This window comes from Bombina bombina, chromosome 1 (assembly GCF_027579735.1).
Source record: "Bombina bombina isolate aBomBom1 chromosome 1, aBomBom1.pri, whole genome shotgun sequence".
NCBI classification, from domain to species: domain Eukaryota; kingdom Metazoa; phylum Chordata; class Amphibia; order Anura; family Bombinatoridae; genus Bombina; species Bombina bombina.
The window spans coordinates 1,407,645,561-1,407,660,126 of NC_069499.1; the positions used below are offsets into that span (position 1 = coordinate 1,407,645,561).

A 14,566-nucleotide genomic window follows, 5' to 3' on the forward strand; every position below is an offset into this window, starting at 1 on the left:
AAAGGTTGGGAAACAATGTTTTACAAGCAATACCATATTTTGATGAGTGCTCAATAGTCTTTATTTCTTTTATAGCCTTACAACCTGTTTTTCTTTATATAGTTTGGAACAAGTTAGGCCAGCACTATTCACAGCTTCAACATTCACCCTCAAATATGTACAAAAGATGCAGTTTTTAATGGAAAATCCAACATTCACCCTCAAATATGTACAAAAGATGCAGTTTTTAATGGAAAATCCAACATTCACATGCACAACGATTAGGCTAATATTCTCTATTTTATCATGATAGGTAGTGTCAGAACTGAGGGAGGTTATTAAGGAAACATGCAGTGCTGCTATACAGAAATGATTAACCCCTTGTCTGCTGGGTGGACAGTGCATCAGGTTTTGCAGTCCCTTTACAGCAATTGATGGGTTAAAGAGTGGAGTGTGGTTTTTTTTTTTGCATGGCTCTGCTTCATGTCCTTGGTTTGCTCAATACTCACATCAGCTGCAATGTGTCCGACCCAAGGGGCATGTAGCGTGTAGCTTTTAACAATAGTATGGTGGTGCATATTTACTAAACAATACTATGCACCTTCCAGATACTTCAAATGCCCCATCATTCACTTTTAGAGGTTTGGCTTCTGCCTTGTCAGTCTACAAAACGTTTATTGAAGGTCCTCCTTTGCATATCAGATCTCTCCGGCTACTTTCCCAACGCCACTTCTTATTTATGTGAACCAGGGTACAGAATATATAACTTCCTGTTTTCATTTAGATTTGCTTAACCAGCTTGTGCGACCCACTGACCACTAACAGCACATGTGTCTGTTGGAGATATGTGGTCTTTTTGTTTGATTATATTAACATGCATTGAAGGCGCTACATGAATCAAATATATTGCAATTAATGATTTGCCAATAAACTGTATAAATCATGATTTTCATGTTGGCCCCAAAAATGTATTAGTGTGCAAATACTAAGGCCCTTTTTGATGGATTTTTATCTCCATTTTACAATGTCCTTGATGTAGACCTATACCTAAAGCCTGTTAAAATTTGGATTAAAATAACAACCTGCAAATTGTAATTATAAATTAGATCATTTATGCAGATTTTAATTTTTTTACAGTTACATATCTAGGTTATTTATGAAGAAATGTGTTGAGGTCTATATATCTCAGACAAACAATTCACTCTAACCCTAGCAATATCTCCTAGATTGTAGTCAGTAGATGTATCTAACATTGCAGAATGTGCAGAACTTTTATTTTTTTCTTCTTGTCAACTGACGTTATGACATCTGTGTTCAGTCCTCAGTGCCAGCACCAAACTTTGCAATGCCAGTCACAGTACCAGTGACCAACCAGAACTCCTTACAGTTCAGTAACCCAGGAGGCTCCCTTGTCACACAGTCCCTTATGACCTCTTCATTGACAGACCCAAGGCTACTATCGCCACAACAGACAAGTTTACAGAGAAACACGGTGTCTCCTGGACTGCCACAAAGGCCAGCTAGTGCAGGTAACTACAGTATTGTCTCAAATCTGTACTCTAGAATTAGAGATGCACATTCTCGTTATAGCAGAGCTTCCTGTGCTGGTTACATTTCGGAATTCCTTTGTTACCTTTGCACACATTTATGTATGCATTCTTCATAGATATCATACATATTAAAGCTTCTGATGCTGTTTCTGAAATGAAAGGGCACCAGGCCACTAGAGGAGGATATAGCAGTGAATGTTGGCTTGTACTGTAGGTCAGTGTTCCTTCTAAGGCCACTTTTTGAGCAGTCCAGCAGTAAAACAGTTAATAAACGAACCACACCTTGCAGTCTGTATTGTCTTGTGTTTGCTAATTGCTCTAAATAACTGTTTCACTGCTGGGCCGCTCACAAAACTGGGCTTAGAGGGAACAATGCTGTAGGTACATATTGAGTCTATGTCCATATTGAGTAGTTTCTGCAAAACCCATTGTCATATGTTTCTTTATGCTCTTCACATTTTATTACCAGTGTTAATTGTCCATTAGATTTCTGATAGCAGTCTGTGCAGCATGGGGAATCATAAAAAGAAAATGAGAGTAGGTAGATAAACAGTGTTCGGACATTATATGTCATTTATATGTTACTTGATTGCACAGCCGTACATTGCTTCACCACCCCAAGTTATACTGATCTGATTAGTTTTCTTTCTGTTCATAGGAGCAATGCTAGGAGGAGATCTGAATAATTGCAACGGAACCTGTCCCAGCCCTGTAGGTGAGTTTTTAAAAAAAAGCTGTTTCTGGTAGTAGTTAACAAGAAGGACGTTATGAGCAATTGTAAAGGATCCTAGTAGTGTGTCTATTTAGGTATGTGTTTGTATGTAGGTAGGTGCTAATGTTACGGTTCTGTAAATGGTCTTTAGAGCAAGGGTAGTAGGATATGTGGTTCTTTTTTAGAATGATGGCAGAGTGGGTGATTTAAGAAAATGTAGGCAAACTAGGCAGCATTTGGAGGGTTAAAAGGACACCTAATTACATTTTTCTGTAGTCTTCCAATAGATTAACGTATCAGTAAAGTCTGAGTCTGAACTTTATTAGAACCCATTAACGCCTTGTTTGGTGCAGTTATTTCTCAACTCCACCCACCACCTCCTTTATTTGAAGGAGGCAATCTGGACTTGCATCTGGAGAAGACAGGACTTGGCACTGCCATTGTGTCAGCAAAATCTCTATTGTTTGCCTTCAGCTGTGATGATAAAATATGTGGCATAGTTAGGTTTGTGAAGCCAGTTCTTTCAGTTTTCAGGACTGGAAAATCCAAATTACTGGAACAGTGGGCAAAATAAATGAATGATGATAGTATATTGCTGTTATACTTTGTGATTGTAATATAAAATCCTTAATTATGCAAAGTGTTTTCTGTCCCTCTAAGTATACATATCAGGATAGAGAAGCAGGTGAAGATATACAGATGTGATGTGAGTTACTGTAGTAGTTTTGGTAATGTTGTAGTATAGGATGCAGGGTGTTAGCTGTAAGTATGGCATAACAGGAAATGTTGCCAGCTGGGTGGCATTATGAAATAGCTAGCTGGGGGCACTGTAATACTTTGCAATATTTAAACATTTGGGGCCAGATTAAAAGTGCGCTCCTGCATCAACTGCACTAGAAGTAAGCTTTTTTCGCATGTCGAGTAGCGTGTGTGTTACAAGTTGAAAGTAAGAAGTTTTCCCAGAAGCGGTAAACCGCAGCAAGCAAAAATCCAAAGTTAGAATTTGCGACTGTGTTAACTTATTCCCCAATAGAAGTCAATGGAGAAAAAAAAGTGGAAAATAACTAGCACCCTACTCGCACGCAAACCTGATCGCATTTTCTCAAGTGTGCTAACCCGACATGAAAATATGAATTTCACATTCCAATGTTCTTTACATAGCAGAGTATGGTCTATTTATTCATAAATACATATTTATATATTGGATGTTTTTTTGATAGATACTGTGTATATATATATATATAAATATATATATATGTGTATATATATATATATATGTGTGTGTGTTTATATAGGATTATCTATTTAAAAAATACATACAACATATTCTGCTATGTGTAGAACATTGGAATGTAAAATATTTACAGTAAGTACACAGTATTTGGAAAAAAAATTCTTACCTGGGGTTCCAACTAATTGTAACTTCGGACTTGTTTTTTCAAATTTTGGCAGGCAAATTAGGCTTGCGATGACGCAAAATGCTTCTATTCATTTTTGGCACAAATATTTTTGGCTAGGAGGTTGCGTTTGTTGTTATGCGAGTCCCGTCATTTCTTGCGGGTTTTTTGCCGCAAAGTTGCACCTGTTCTGACGCGATTCGGGTCATTTCTTGTTAACTTTGGCGCCAAAAGTTTTTTCTTTCATGTAATTAGCAAGAGTCCATGAGCTTGTGACGTATGGGATATACATTCCTACCAGGAGGGGCAAAGTTTCCCATACCTCAAAATGCCTATAAATACACCCCTCACCACACCCACAAATCAGTTTTACAAACTTTGCCTCCTATGGAGGTGGTGAAGTAAGTTTGTGCTAGATTCTACGTTGATATGCGCTCCGCAGCAGGTTGGAGCCCGGTTTTCCTCTCAGCGTGCAGTGAATGTCAGAGGGATGTGAGGAGAGTATTGCCTATTTGAATTCAATGATCTCCTTCTACGGGGTCTATTTCATAGGTTCTCTGTTATCGGTCGTAGAGATTCATCTCTTACCTCCCTTTTCAGATCGACGATATACTCTTATATATACCATTACCTCAACTGATTCTCGTTTCAGTACTGGTTTGGCTTTCTACTACATGTAAATGAGTGTCCTGGGGTAAGTAAGTCTTATTTTCTGTGACACTCTAAGCTATGGTTGGGCACTTTTATATAAAGTTCTAAATATATGTATTCAAACATTTATTTGCCTTGACTCAGGATATTCAACGTTCCTTATTTCAGACAGTCAGTTTCATATTTGGGATAATGCATATGAATAAATCAATTTTTTTCTTACCTTAAAATTTGACTTTTTTCCTGTGGGCTGTTAGGCTCGCGGGGGCTGAAAATGCTTCATTTTATTGCGTCATTCTTGGCGCGGACTTTTTTGGCGCAAATTTTTTTTTCTTTTTCCGGCATCATACGTGTCGCCGGAAGTTTCGTCATTTTTGATGTTTTTTTGCGCCAAAAGTGTCGGCATTCCAGATGTGGCATCATTTTTGGCGCCAAAAGCATTTAGGCGCCAAATAATGTGGGCGTCTTTTTTGGCGCTAAAAAATATGGGCGTCGCTATTGTCTCCACATTATTTAAGTCTCATTATTTATTGCTTCTGGTTGCTAGAAGCTTGTTCACTGGCATTTTTCCCATTCCTGAAACTGTCATTTATGGAATTTGATCAATTTTGCTTTATATGTTGTTTTTTCTATTACATATTGCAAGATGTCCCAGATTGACACTGAGTCAGAAGATACTTCTGGAAAAACGCTGCCTGGTGCTGGATCTACCAAAGTTAAGTGTATCTGCTGTAAACTTGTGGTATCTGTTCCTCCAGCTGTTGTTTGTAATGAATGTCATGACAAACTTGTTAATGCAGATAATATTTCCTTTAGTAATGTTACATTGCCTGTTGCTGTTCCGTCAACATCTAATACTCAGAGTGTTCCTGTTAACATAAGAGATTTTGTTTCTAAATCCATTAAGAAGGCTATGTCTGTTATTCCTCCTTCTAGTAAACGTAAAAGGTCTTTTAAAACTTCTCATTTTTCAGATGAATTTTTAAATGAACATCATCATTCTGATACTGATAATGGTTCTTCTGGTTCAGAGGATTCTGTCTCAGAGGTTGATGCTGATAAATCTTCATATTTATTCAAAATGGAATTTATTTGTTCTTTACTTAAAGAAGTCTTAATTGCTTTAGAAATAGAGGATTCTGGTCCTCTTGATACTAAATCTAAACGTTTAAATAAGGTTTTTAAATCTCCTGTAGTTATTCCAGAAGTTTTTCCTGTCCCTGATGCTATTTCTGAAGTAATCTCCAGGGAATGGAATAATTTGGGTAATTCATTTACTCCTTCTAAACGTTTTAAGCAATTATATCCTGTGCCATCTGACAGATTAGAATTTTGGGACAAAATCCCTAAAGTTGATGGGGCTGTCTCTACTCTTGCTAAACATACTACTATTCCTACGGCAGATAGTACTTCCTTTAAGGATCCTTTTGATAGGAAGATTGAATCCTTTCTAAGAAAAGCTTACTTATGTTCAGGTAATCTTCTTAGACCTGCTATATCTTTAGCGGATGTTGCTGCAGCTTCAACTTTTTGGTTAGAAGCTTTAGCGCAACAAGTAACAGATCATAATTCTCATAGCATTGTTAATCTTCTTCAACATGCTAATAACTTTATTTGTGATGCCATCTTTGATATCATTAGAGTTGATGTCAGGTATATGTCTCTAGCTATTTTAGCTAGAAGAGCTTTATGGCTTAAAACTTGGAATGCTGATATGTCTTCTAAGTCAACTTTGCTTTCCCTTTCTTTCCAGGGTAATAAATTATTTGGTTCTCAGTTGGATTTTATTATCTCAACTGTAACTGGAGGGAAAGGAACTTTTTTACCACAGGATAAAAAATCTAAAGGTAAATTTAGGTCTAATAATCGTTTTCGTTCCTTTCGTCACAATAAGGAACAAAAGCCTGATCCTTCACCCACAGGAGCGGTATCAGTTTGAAAACCATCTCCAGTCTGGAATAAATCCAAGCCTTTTAGAAAACCAAAGCCAGCTCCCAAGTCCACATGAAGGTGCGGCCCTCATTCCAGCCCAGCTGGTAGGGGGCAGATTATGATTTTTCAAAGAAATTTGGATCAATTCAATTCACAATCTTTGGATTCAAAACATTGTTTCAGAAGGGTACAGAATTGGCTTCAAGATAAGGCCTCCTGCAAAGAGATTTTTTCTTTCCCGTGTCCCAGTAAATCCAGCAAAGGCTCAAGCATTTCTGAAATGTGTTTCAGATCTAGAGTTGGCTGGAGTAACTATGCCAGTTCCAGTTCTGGAACAGGGGCTGGGGTTTTATTCAAATCTATTCATTGTACCAAAGAAGGAGAATTCCTTCAGACCAGTTCTGGATCTAAAAATATTGAATCGTTATGTAAGGATACCAACATTCAAAATGGTAACTATAAGGACTATCCTGCCTTTTGTTCAGCAAGGGCATTATATGTCCACAATAGATTTACAGGATGCATATCTGCATATTCCGATTCATCTAGATCACTATCAGTTTCTGAGATTCTCTTTCCTAGACAAGCATTACCAGTTTGTGGCTCTGCCGTTTGGCCTAGCAACAGCTCCAAGGATTTTTACAAAGGTTCTCGGTGCCCTTCTGTCTGTAATCAGAGAACAGGGTATTGTGGTATTTCCTTATTTGGACGATATCTTGGTACTTGCTCAGTCTTCACATTTAGCAGAATCTCATACGAATCGACTTGTGTTGTTTCTTCAAGATCATGGTTGGAGGATCAATTTACCGAAAAGTTCATTGATTCCTCAGACAAGGGTAACCTTTTTAGGTTTCCAGATAGATTCAGCATCCATGACTCTGTCTCTGACAGACAAGAGACGTCTAAAATTGATCTCAGCTTGTCAAAACCTTCAATCACAATCATTCCCTTCGGTAGCCTTTTGCATGGAAATTCTAGGTCTTATGACTGCTGCATCGGACGCGATCCCCTTTGCTCGTTTTCACATGCGACCTCTTCAGCTCTGTATGCTGAACCAGTGGTGCAGGGATTACACAAAGATATCTCAATTAATATCTTTAAAACCGATTGTACGACACTCTCTGACGTGGTGGACAGATCACCATCGTTTAGTTCAGGGGGCTTCTTTTGTTCTTCCGACCTGGACTGTAATTTCAACAGATGCAAGTCTGACAGGTTGAGGAGCTGTTTGGGGGTCTCTGACAGCACAAGGGGTTTGGGAATCTCAGGAGGTGAGATTACCAATCAATATTTTGGAACTCCGTGCAATTTTCAGAGCTCTTCAGTCATGGCCTCTTCTAAAGAGAGAATCGTTCATTTGTTTTCAGACAGACAATGTCACAACTGTGGCATACATCAATCATCAAGGAGGGACTCACAGTCCTCTGGCTATGAAAGAAGTATCTCGAATACTGGTATGGGCGGAATCCAGCTCCTGTCTAGTTTCTGCGGTTCATATCCCAGGTATAGACAATTGGGAAGCGGATTATCTCAGTCGCCAAACGTTACATCCGGGCGAATGGTCTCTTCACCCAGAGGTATTTCTTCAGATTGTTCAAATGTGGGGACTTCCAGAAATAGATCTGATGGCTTCTCATCTAAACAAGAAACTTCCCAGGTATCTGTCAAGATCCAGGGATCCTCAAGCGGAAGCAGTGGATGCATTGTCACTTCCTTGGAAGTATCATCCTGCCTATATCTTTCCGCCTCTAGTTCTTCTTCCAAGAGTAATCTCCAAGATTCTGAAGGAATGCTCGTTTGTTCTGCTGGTGGCTCCAGCATGGCCTCACAGGTTTTGGTATGCGGATCTTGTCCGGATGGCCTCTTGCCAACCGTGGACTCTTCCGTTAAGACCAGACCTTCTGTCGCAAGGTCCTTTTTCTTTCATGTATTTAGCAAGAGTCCATGAGCTAGTGACGTATGGGATATACATTCCTACCAGGAGGGGCAAAGTTTCCCAAACCTCAAAATGCCTATAAATACACCCCTCACCACACCCACAAATCAGTTTTACAAACTTTGCCTCCTATGGAGGTGGTGAAGTAAGTTTGTGCTAGATTCTACGTTGATATGCGCTCCGCAGCAGGTTGGAGCCCGGTTTTCCTCTCAGCGTGCAGTGAATGTCAGAGGGATGTGAGGAGAGTATTGCCTATTTGAATTCAATGATCTCCTTCTACGGGGTCTATTTCATAGGTTCTCTGTTATCGGTCGTAGAGATTCATCTCTTACCTCCCTTTTCAGATCGACGATATACTCTTATATATACCATTACCTCTACTGATTCTCGTTTCAGTACTGGTTTGGCTTTCTACTACTTGTAGATGAGTGTCCTGGGGTAAGTAAGTCTTATTTTCTGTGACACTCTAAGCTATGGTTGGGCACTTTTATATAAAGTTCTAAATATATGTGTTCAAACATTTATTTGCCTTGACTCAGGATGTTCAACATTCCTTATTTCAGACAGTCAGTTTCATATTTGGGATAATGCATATGAATTAATCAATTTTTTTCTCACCTTAAAATTTGACTTTTTCCCTGTGGGAAAATGCTTCATTTTATTGCGTCATTCTTGGCGTGGACTTTTTTGGCACAAACATTTTTTTCTGTTTCCGGCGTCATACGTGTCGCCGGAAGTTGCGTCATTTTTTGACATTTTTTTGCGCCAAAAGTGTTGGCGTTCCGGATGTGGCGTCATTTTTGGCGCCAAAAGCATTTAGGCGCCAAATAATGTGGGCGTCTTTTTTGGCGCTAAAAAATATGGGCGTCACTTTTGTCTGCACATTATTTAAGTCTCATTATTTATTGCTTCTGGTTGCTAGAAGCTTGTTCACTGGCATTTTTTCCCATTCCTGAAACTGTCATTTAAGGAATTTGATCAATTTTGTTTTATATGTTGTTTTTTCTATTACATATTGCAAGATGTCTCCGTTTGTCCCTGAGTCAGAAGCCACTTCTGGAAAAATGCTTAACTGAGTTTCAGTTCTACCAAAGCTAAGTTCATCTATTTTAAATGTTATAAATGTTTATCTTTAACTATGGTTTGTAATAAGTTATTATGATATACTTTTACATGCAGATTCCATTAGTATTTATGCTTTATACATTTCCATTCTTAAGTGCAAGAAATGTTTAGAAGATTTATAAAGAAATATTTTTTCTGATTAAGGCTATGTCTGACTTTGTGCCTTCTAATACGATTTTTAGGTCTTTTTCACTTCTTTTTTAATTATTGAAGTTTCAAATGACCAACAACATACTGATTTATCCTTCTCTGATGATGTTTTTTTCTCTTTTAGAAATTCTCTTCATCAGATATTGACACTAACAAATCTACTTTTTTATATAATTTTTTCATTATTAAAGTACATTTGTTCTTTGTTGAAGAGGTGTTGATTATTTTGGATATTAAGGTAACTAGGTTCTTTAAGACTAGCTGACACTTTTTCTGCCTTTTTATTTCTTCTGTGATTTCAGAGATTTTCTTTCCAATTCCCCATACTAGGGAATGGAATAGGCTGAGAATTTTCTTTTATTTTTAAACTATATTCTTTGTCAGCAGTTAAATTCAATTTGGAGGGTTCTCCAATTTATTGGAGCTATCTCTACTCCTACTAATTATGCTATTGTTTTTATAGCAAAATAGTATTTATTTTCCTTTATATAGTTGTATTTTATTTTTGGAAAATTATTTAAGTTTCAGGTACTTTTCTTGGTCCTGTGATATTGCAATTGCTTCATTTTTTTCTGTTTACTTTAAGATCAAGTATCAGATCATGATTTATTTTAGCATTGTTAAGGGACAACATTTACTAGACTAGGTGCCGTTGCATTTGTCTTGTTGTTTTGCATTTTGCAAGTCCTATGTTTTGACTGGTCCTTTAAACTGGACTATCATGCTAATGATTTCATTTGTGTCTTCATTTTATTGAATATATTCGCAAATGAGGGTTAATCTATGTCTTTAGCTATTTTAGCTAGAAGAATTCTGTGATTTAAAAAAAAAAAAAAAAAAAGAAAATCCATATTTCTTTTGTTCTAAGATAATCAATTATAATTGGATTCAATTCTTAACTGTTACTATGGGCTTCAAGATTGAGTTCTAAGACTAAAACTTTAAGCTTATACTAGTTTGGTTGTTCTTCTTAAGGAACGAATCCTGAGTTCTTTCCCAAGTAACATGTTTTTAATTGGGGTTCGAAATTAGCTCCCTAATGTTGCGATGCACGTGCCGTATTCCAGCTTGGCTGGTAAGGGGCAGGTTAAGACTTCTTTGAAATTTATTTGGTTCTATTTTGTCCAAATTTCTTTGATTTTATTCCAGTAAGGCTAACACTTTCTTTCAGTGTGTTTCTGTCCTATATATTTTGGATACTGTTGAGGCATGGCTGGGTACCCATGGGGTTCAAGCGCTGCTCAGACCTGGAATCTTCTGGGGTTTTTATTCCAGTTCCTTTTCTAGGAACTGGGTTTTGGAGTTTTATTCAAACTATTTTGCCTTTTTGTGGTCATTGATAGCATTATTTGTTTTCTTTAGATACAATAAATGCGTATTCTTCATTTTTCTGTTTTCATTCAAATTATTTCCTGAGGATGCGGATTCTCATATGTTTCACTTGCTCTTCAGGACATAGTTAGAGGATCTTTTTTCAAAAGCTCTTGATTCCTCACGCAAGGGTCACCTTTTTTTAGGTTTCCAGATGGTTTATGTCACTATCTTTGTCTCTATCAGACAAGGGACAATTTGTATTGGGTACCGTCTGTCGGTACCTTTAGTCTCTATTATTTCCTTCAGTTGCTATATATGCATAGAAGTTTTAACAGCATTGGATTCAATTCCCTTTGCTCATTTTCAATGGAAAGATCTTTTCCAGCTTTTTATGAGTGTTGTTTCTTCAAGAACATGGTTGGAGGATCAATTAACCAAAAAGTTTGTTGATTCCTCAGACAAGAGTAACCTTTTTTAGATTTCCGAATAGATTCAGTGTCCATGACTCTGTCTCTGTTGGACAGGAGACGTCTGAAATTGGTTTCAGCTTATCGAAACCTTCAGTCTCAATCATTCCCTTCGGTAGCCTTATGCATGGAAATTCTAGGTTCTTATGACTGCTGCATTGGACGTGTTCCCCTTTGCTCATTTTCACATGCGACCTCTTCAGCTCTGTATGCTGAACCAGTGGTGCCGGGATTATTCAAAGATATCTCATTTAATATCTTTAAAACTGATTGTTCGACACCCTCTGACGTGGTACAGACCACCATCGTTTAGTTCAGGGGGCTTCTTTTTTTCTTCCAACCTGGACTGTGATCTCAACAGATGCAAGTCTGACAGGTTGGGGAGCTGTATGGGGGTTTCTGACAGCACAAGGGGTTTGGGAAATCTCAGGAGGTGAGATTACCAATCAATATTTTGGAACTCCGTGCAATTTTCAGAAGCTCTTCAGTCATGGCCTCTTCTAAAGAGAGAATCGTTCATTTGTTTTCAGACAGACAATGTCACAACTGTGGCATATATCAATCATCAAGGAGGGACTCACAGTCCTCTGGCTATGAAAGAAGTATCTTGAATACTGGTATGGGCGGAATCCAGCTCCTGTCTAATCTCTGCGGTTCATATCCCAGGTATTGACAATTGGAAAGCAGATTATCTCAGTCGCCAAACTTTTCATCCGGGCGAGTGGTCTCTTCATCCAGAGGTGTTTCTTCAGATTGTTCAAATGTGGGGACTTCCAGAAATAGATCTGATGGCTTCTCATCTAAACAAGAAACTTCCCAGGTATCTGTCCAGATCCAGGGATCCTCAGGCGGAAGCAGTGGATGCATTGTCACTTCCTTGGAAGTATCATCCTGCCTATATCTTTCCGCCTCTAGTTCTTCTTCCAAGAGTAATCTCCAAGATTCTGAAGGAATGCTCGTTTTTTTCTGCTGGTGGCTCCAGCATGGTCTCACAGGTTTTGGTATACGGATCTTGTCCGCATGGCTTCTTGCCAACCATGGATTTTTACCATCAGGATCTCAAATCCTTAAATTTAAAGTTATGGAGATTGAACGCTTGATTCTTAGTCAAAGAGGTTTCTCTGACTCTTTGATTAATACTATGTTACAGGCTCGTAGATCTGTATCTAGGAAGATATATTATCGAGTCTGGAAGACTTACATTTCTTGGTGTCTTTCTCATCATTTTTCCTGGCATTCTTTTAGAATTCCGAGAATTTTTCAGTTTCTTCAGGATGGTTTGGATAAAGGTTTGTCTGCAAGTTCCTTGAAAGGACAAATCTCTGCTCTTTCTGTTCTTTTTCACAGAAGGATTTCTATTCTTCCTGATATTCATTGTTTTGTACAAGCTTTGGTTCGTATAAAACCTGTTATTAAGTCAATTTCTCCTCCTTGGAGTTTGAATTTGGTTCTGGGGGCTCTTCAAGCTCTTCCGTTTGAACCTATGCATTCATTGGACATTAAATTACTTTCTTGGAAAGTTTTGTTTCTTTTGGCCATCTCTTCTGCCAGAAGAGTTTCTGAATTATCTGCTCTTTCTTGTGAGTCTCCTTTTCTGATTTTTCATCAGGATAAGGCGGTGTTGCGAACTTCTTTTACATTTTTACCTAAGGTTGTGAATTCTAACAACATTAGTAGAGAAATTGTGGTTCCTTCATTATGTCCTAATCCTAAGAATTCTAAGGAGAGATCATTGCATTCTTTGGATGTAGTTAGAGCTTTGAAATATTATGTTGAAGCTACTAAGAATTTCCGAAAGACTTCTAGTCTATTTGTTATCTTTTCCGGTTCTAGGAAAGGTCAGAAGGCCTCTGCCATTTCTTTGGCATCTTGGTTGAAATCTTTAATTCATCATGCTTATGTCGAGTCGGGTAAAACTCCGCCTCAAAGGATTACAGCTCATTCTACTAGGTCAGTTTCTACTTCCTGGGCATTTAGGAATGAAGCTTCGGTCGATCAGATTTGCAAAGCAGCAACTTGGTCTTCTTTGCATACTTTTACTAAATTCTACCATTTTGATGTGTTTTCTTCTTCTGAAGCAGTTTTTGGTAGAAAAGTACTTCAGGCAGCTGTTTCAGTTTGATTCTTCTGCTTATAATTTCAGTTTTTTTCATTATAAGACTTAAACTTTATTTTGGGTGTGGATTATTTTCAGCGGAATTGGCTGTCTTTATTTTATCCCTCCCTCTCTAGTGACTCTTGCGTGGAAGATCCACATCTTGGGTAGTCATTATCCCATACGTCACTAGCTCATGGACTCTTGCTAATTACATGAAAGAAAACATAATTTATGTAAGAACTTACCTGATAAATTAATTTCTTTCATATTAGCAAGAGTCCATGAGGCCCACCCTTTTTGTGATGGTTATGATTTTTTTGTATAAAGCACAATTATTCCAATTCCTTATTTTTTATGCTTTCGCGCTTTTTTCTTATCACCCCACTTCTTGGCTATGCGTTAAACTGATTTGTGGGTGTGGTGAGGGGTGTATTTATAGGCATTTTGAGGTTTGGGAAACTTTACCCCTCCTGGTAGGAATGTATATCCCATACGTCACTAGCTCATGGACTCTTGCTAATATGAAAGAAATGAATTTATCAGGTAAGTTCTTACATAAATTATGTTTTTTCTCTGCATTTGCGTCATCTTTGTTTGCGTCATTGTGGGCGCCAAAAATTTGTTATATTAAAGTGAAGGTAAACTTTGATGAATACTATTAAAAACAGGGGCACTTTCATTCATCAAAGTTTAGAAGGCAGCTGTTTTGTTTAAAAACTTACCTTTGTTTTTTTCACAGCCAGAGCAGCTTTGTAAACTTTGATGAATGAAAGTGCCCCTGTTTTTATTTGTATTTAAAAAAAAAACAGACTTTCATTCATCAAAGTTTACCTTCACTTTAAGGGCTAGATTTATTAAGCCCCTACGGCAGCAAGTTCTCTCAAGAACTTGCTCGCCGGGATTTATCAAGCAGTGGTCACCAGACCGCTGCTTCCCTAACATCTACGCCACCTCTGTTGTGGCGAAATTCATTCTCCTCGGTCGAGTCCGACCGAGGAGATTGACAGCTCCTGCCCGCGCGTGATTGGCTGTGCTAAATTGCGCTCGTGTGCAATGTTAATTACTTGCAGGTAATTTTGTCCCGCCATAGGCGAGCTGAGGCGTACAGGGGTGTGTATACGCGCCCCTGTACGCCTCAGCGTTGATAAATCTAGCCCTAAGTCTCTCTCTCTTTTGCTCTTTGCTCTCATTTGTTTACAGAGGACTATGATGTTTGGTTTTATTTTCATTTAAAGGGATACTGAACCCAATTTTT

The 14,566-nt window shown here is 38.1% G+C and overlaps 1 protein-coding gene across 7 annotated transcripts in view; it reads left to right on the forward strand.

Annotated features, from left to right (window-relative positions):
• MEF2D (myocyte enhancer factor 2D) overlaps positions 1-14,566 on the forward strand; it is a 345,309-nt gene that overhangs the window by 284,758 nt on the left and 45,985 nt on the right. For all 7 annotated transcript variants that reach the window (XM_053705226.1, XM_053705208.1, XM_053705222.1 and 4 more), the window contains 2 exons: positions 1,298-1,508; positions 2,188-2,244. In XM_053705226.1, coding sequence (XP_053561201.1) covers positions 1,298-1,508; positions 2,188-2,244 — 268 coding nt within the window. The remainder of the gene's footprint in view (positions 1-1,297; positions 1,509-2,187; positions 2,245-14,566) is intronic.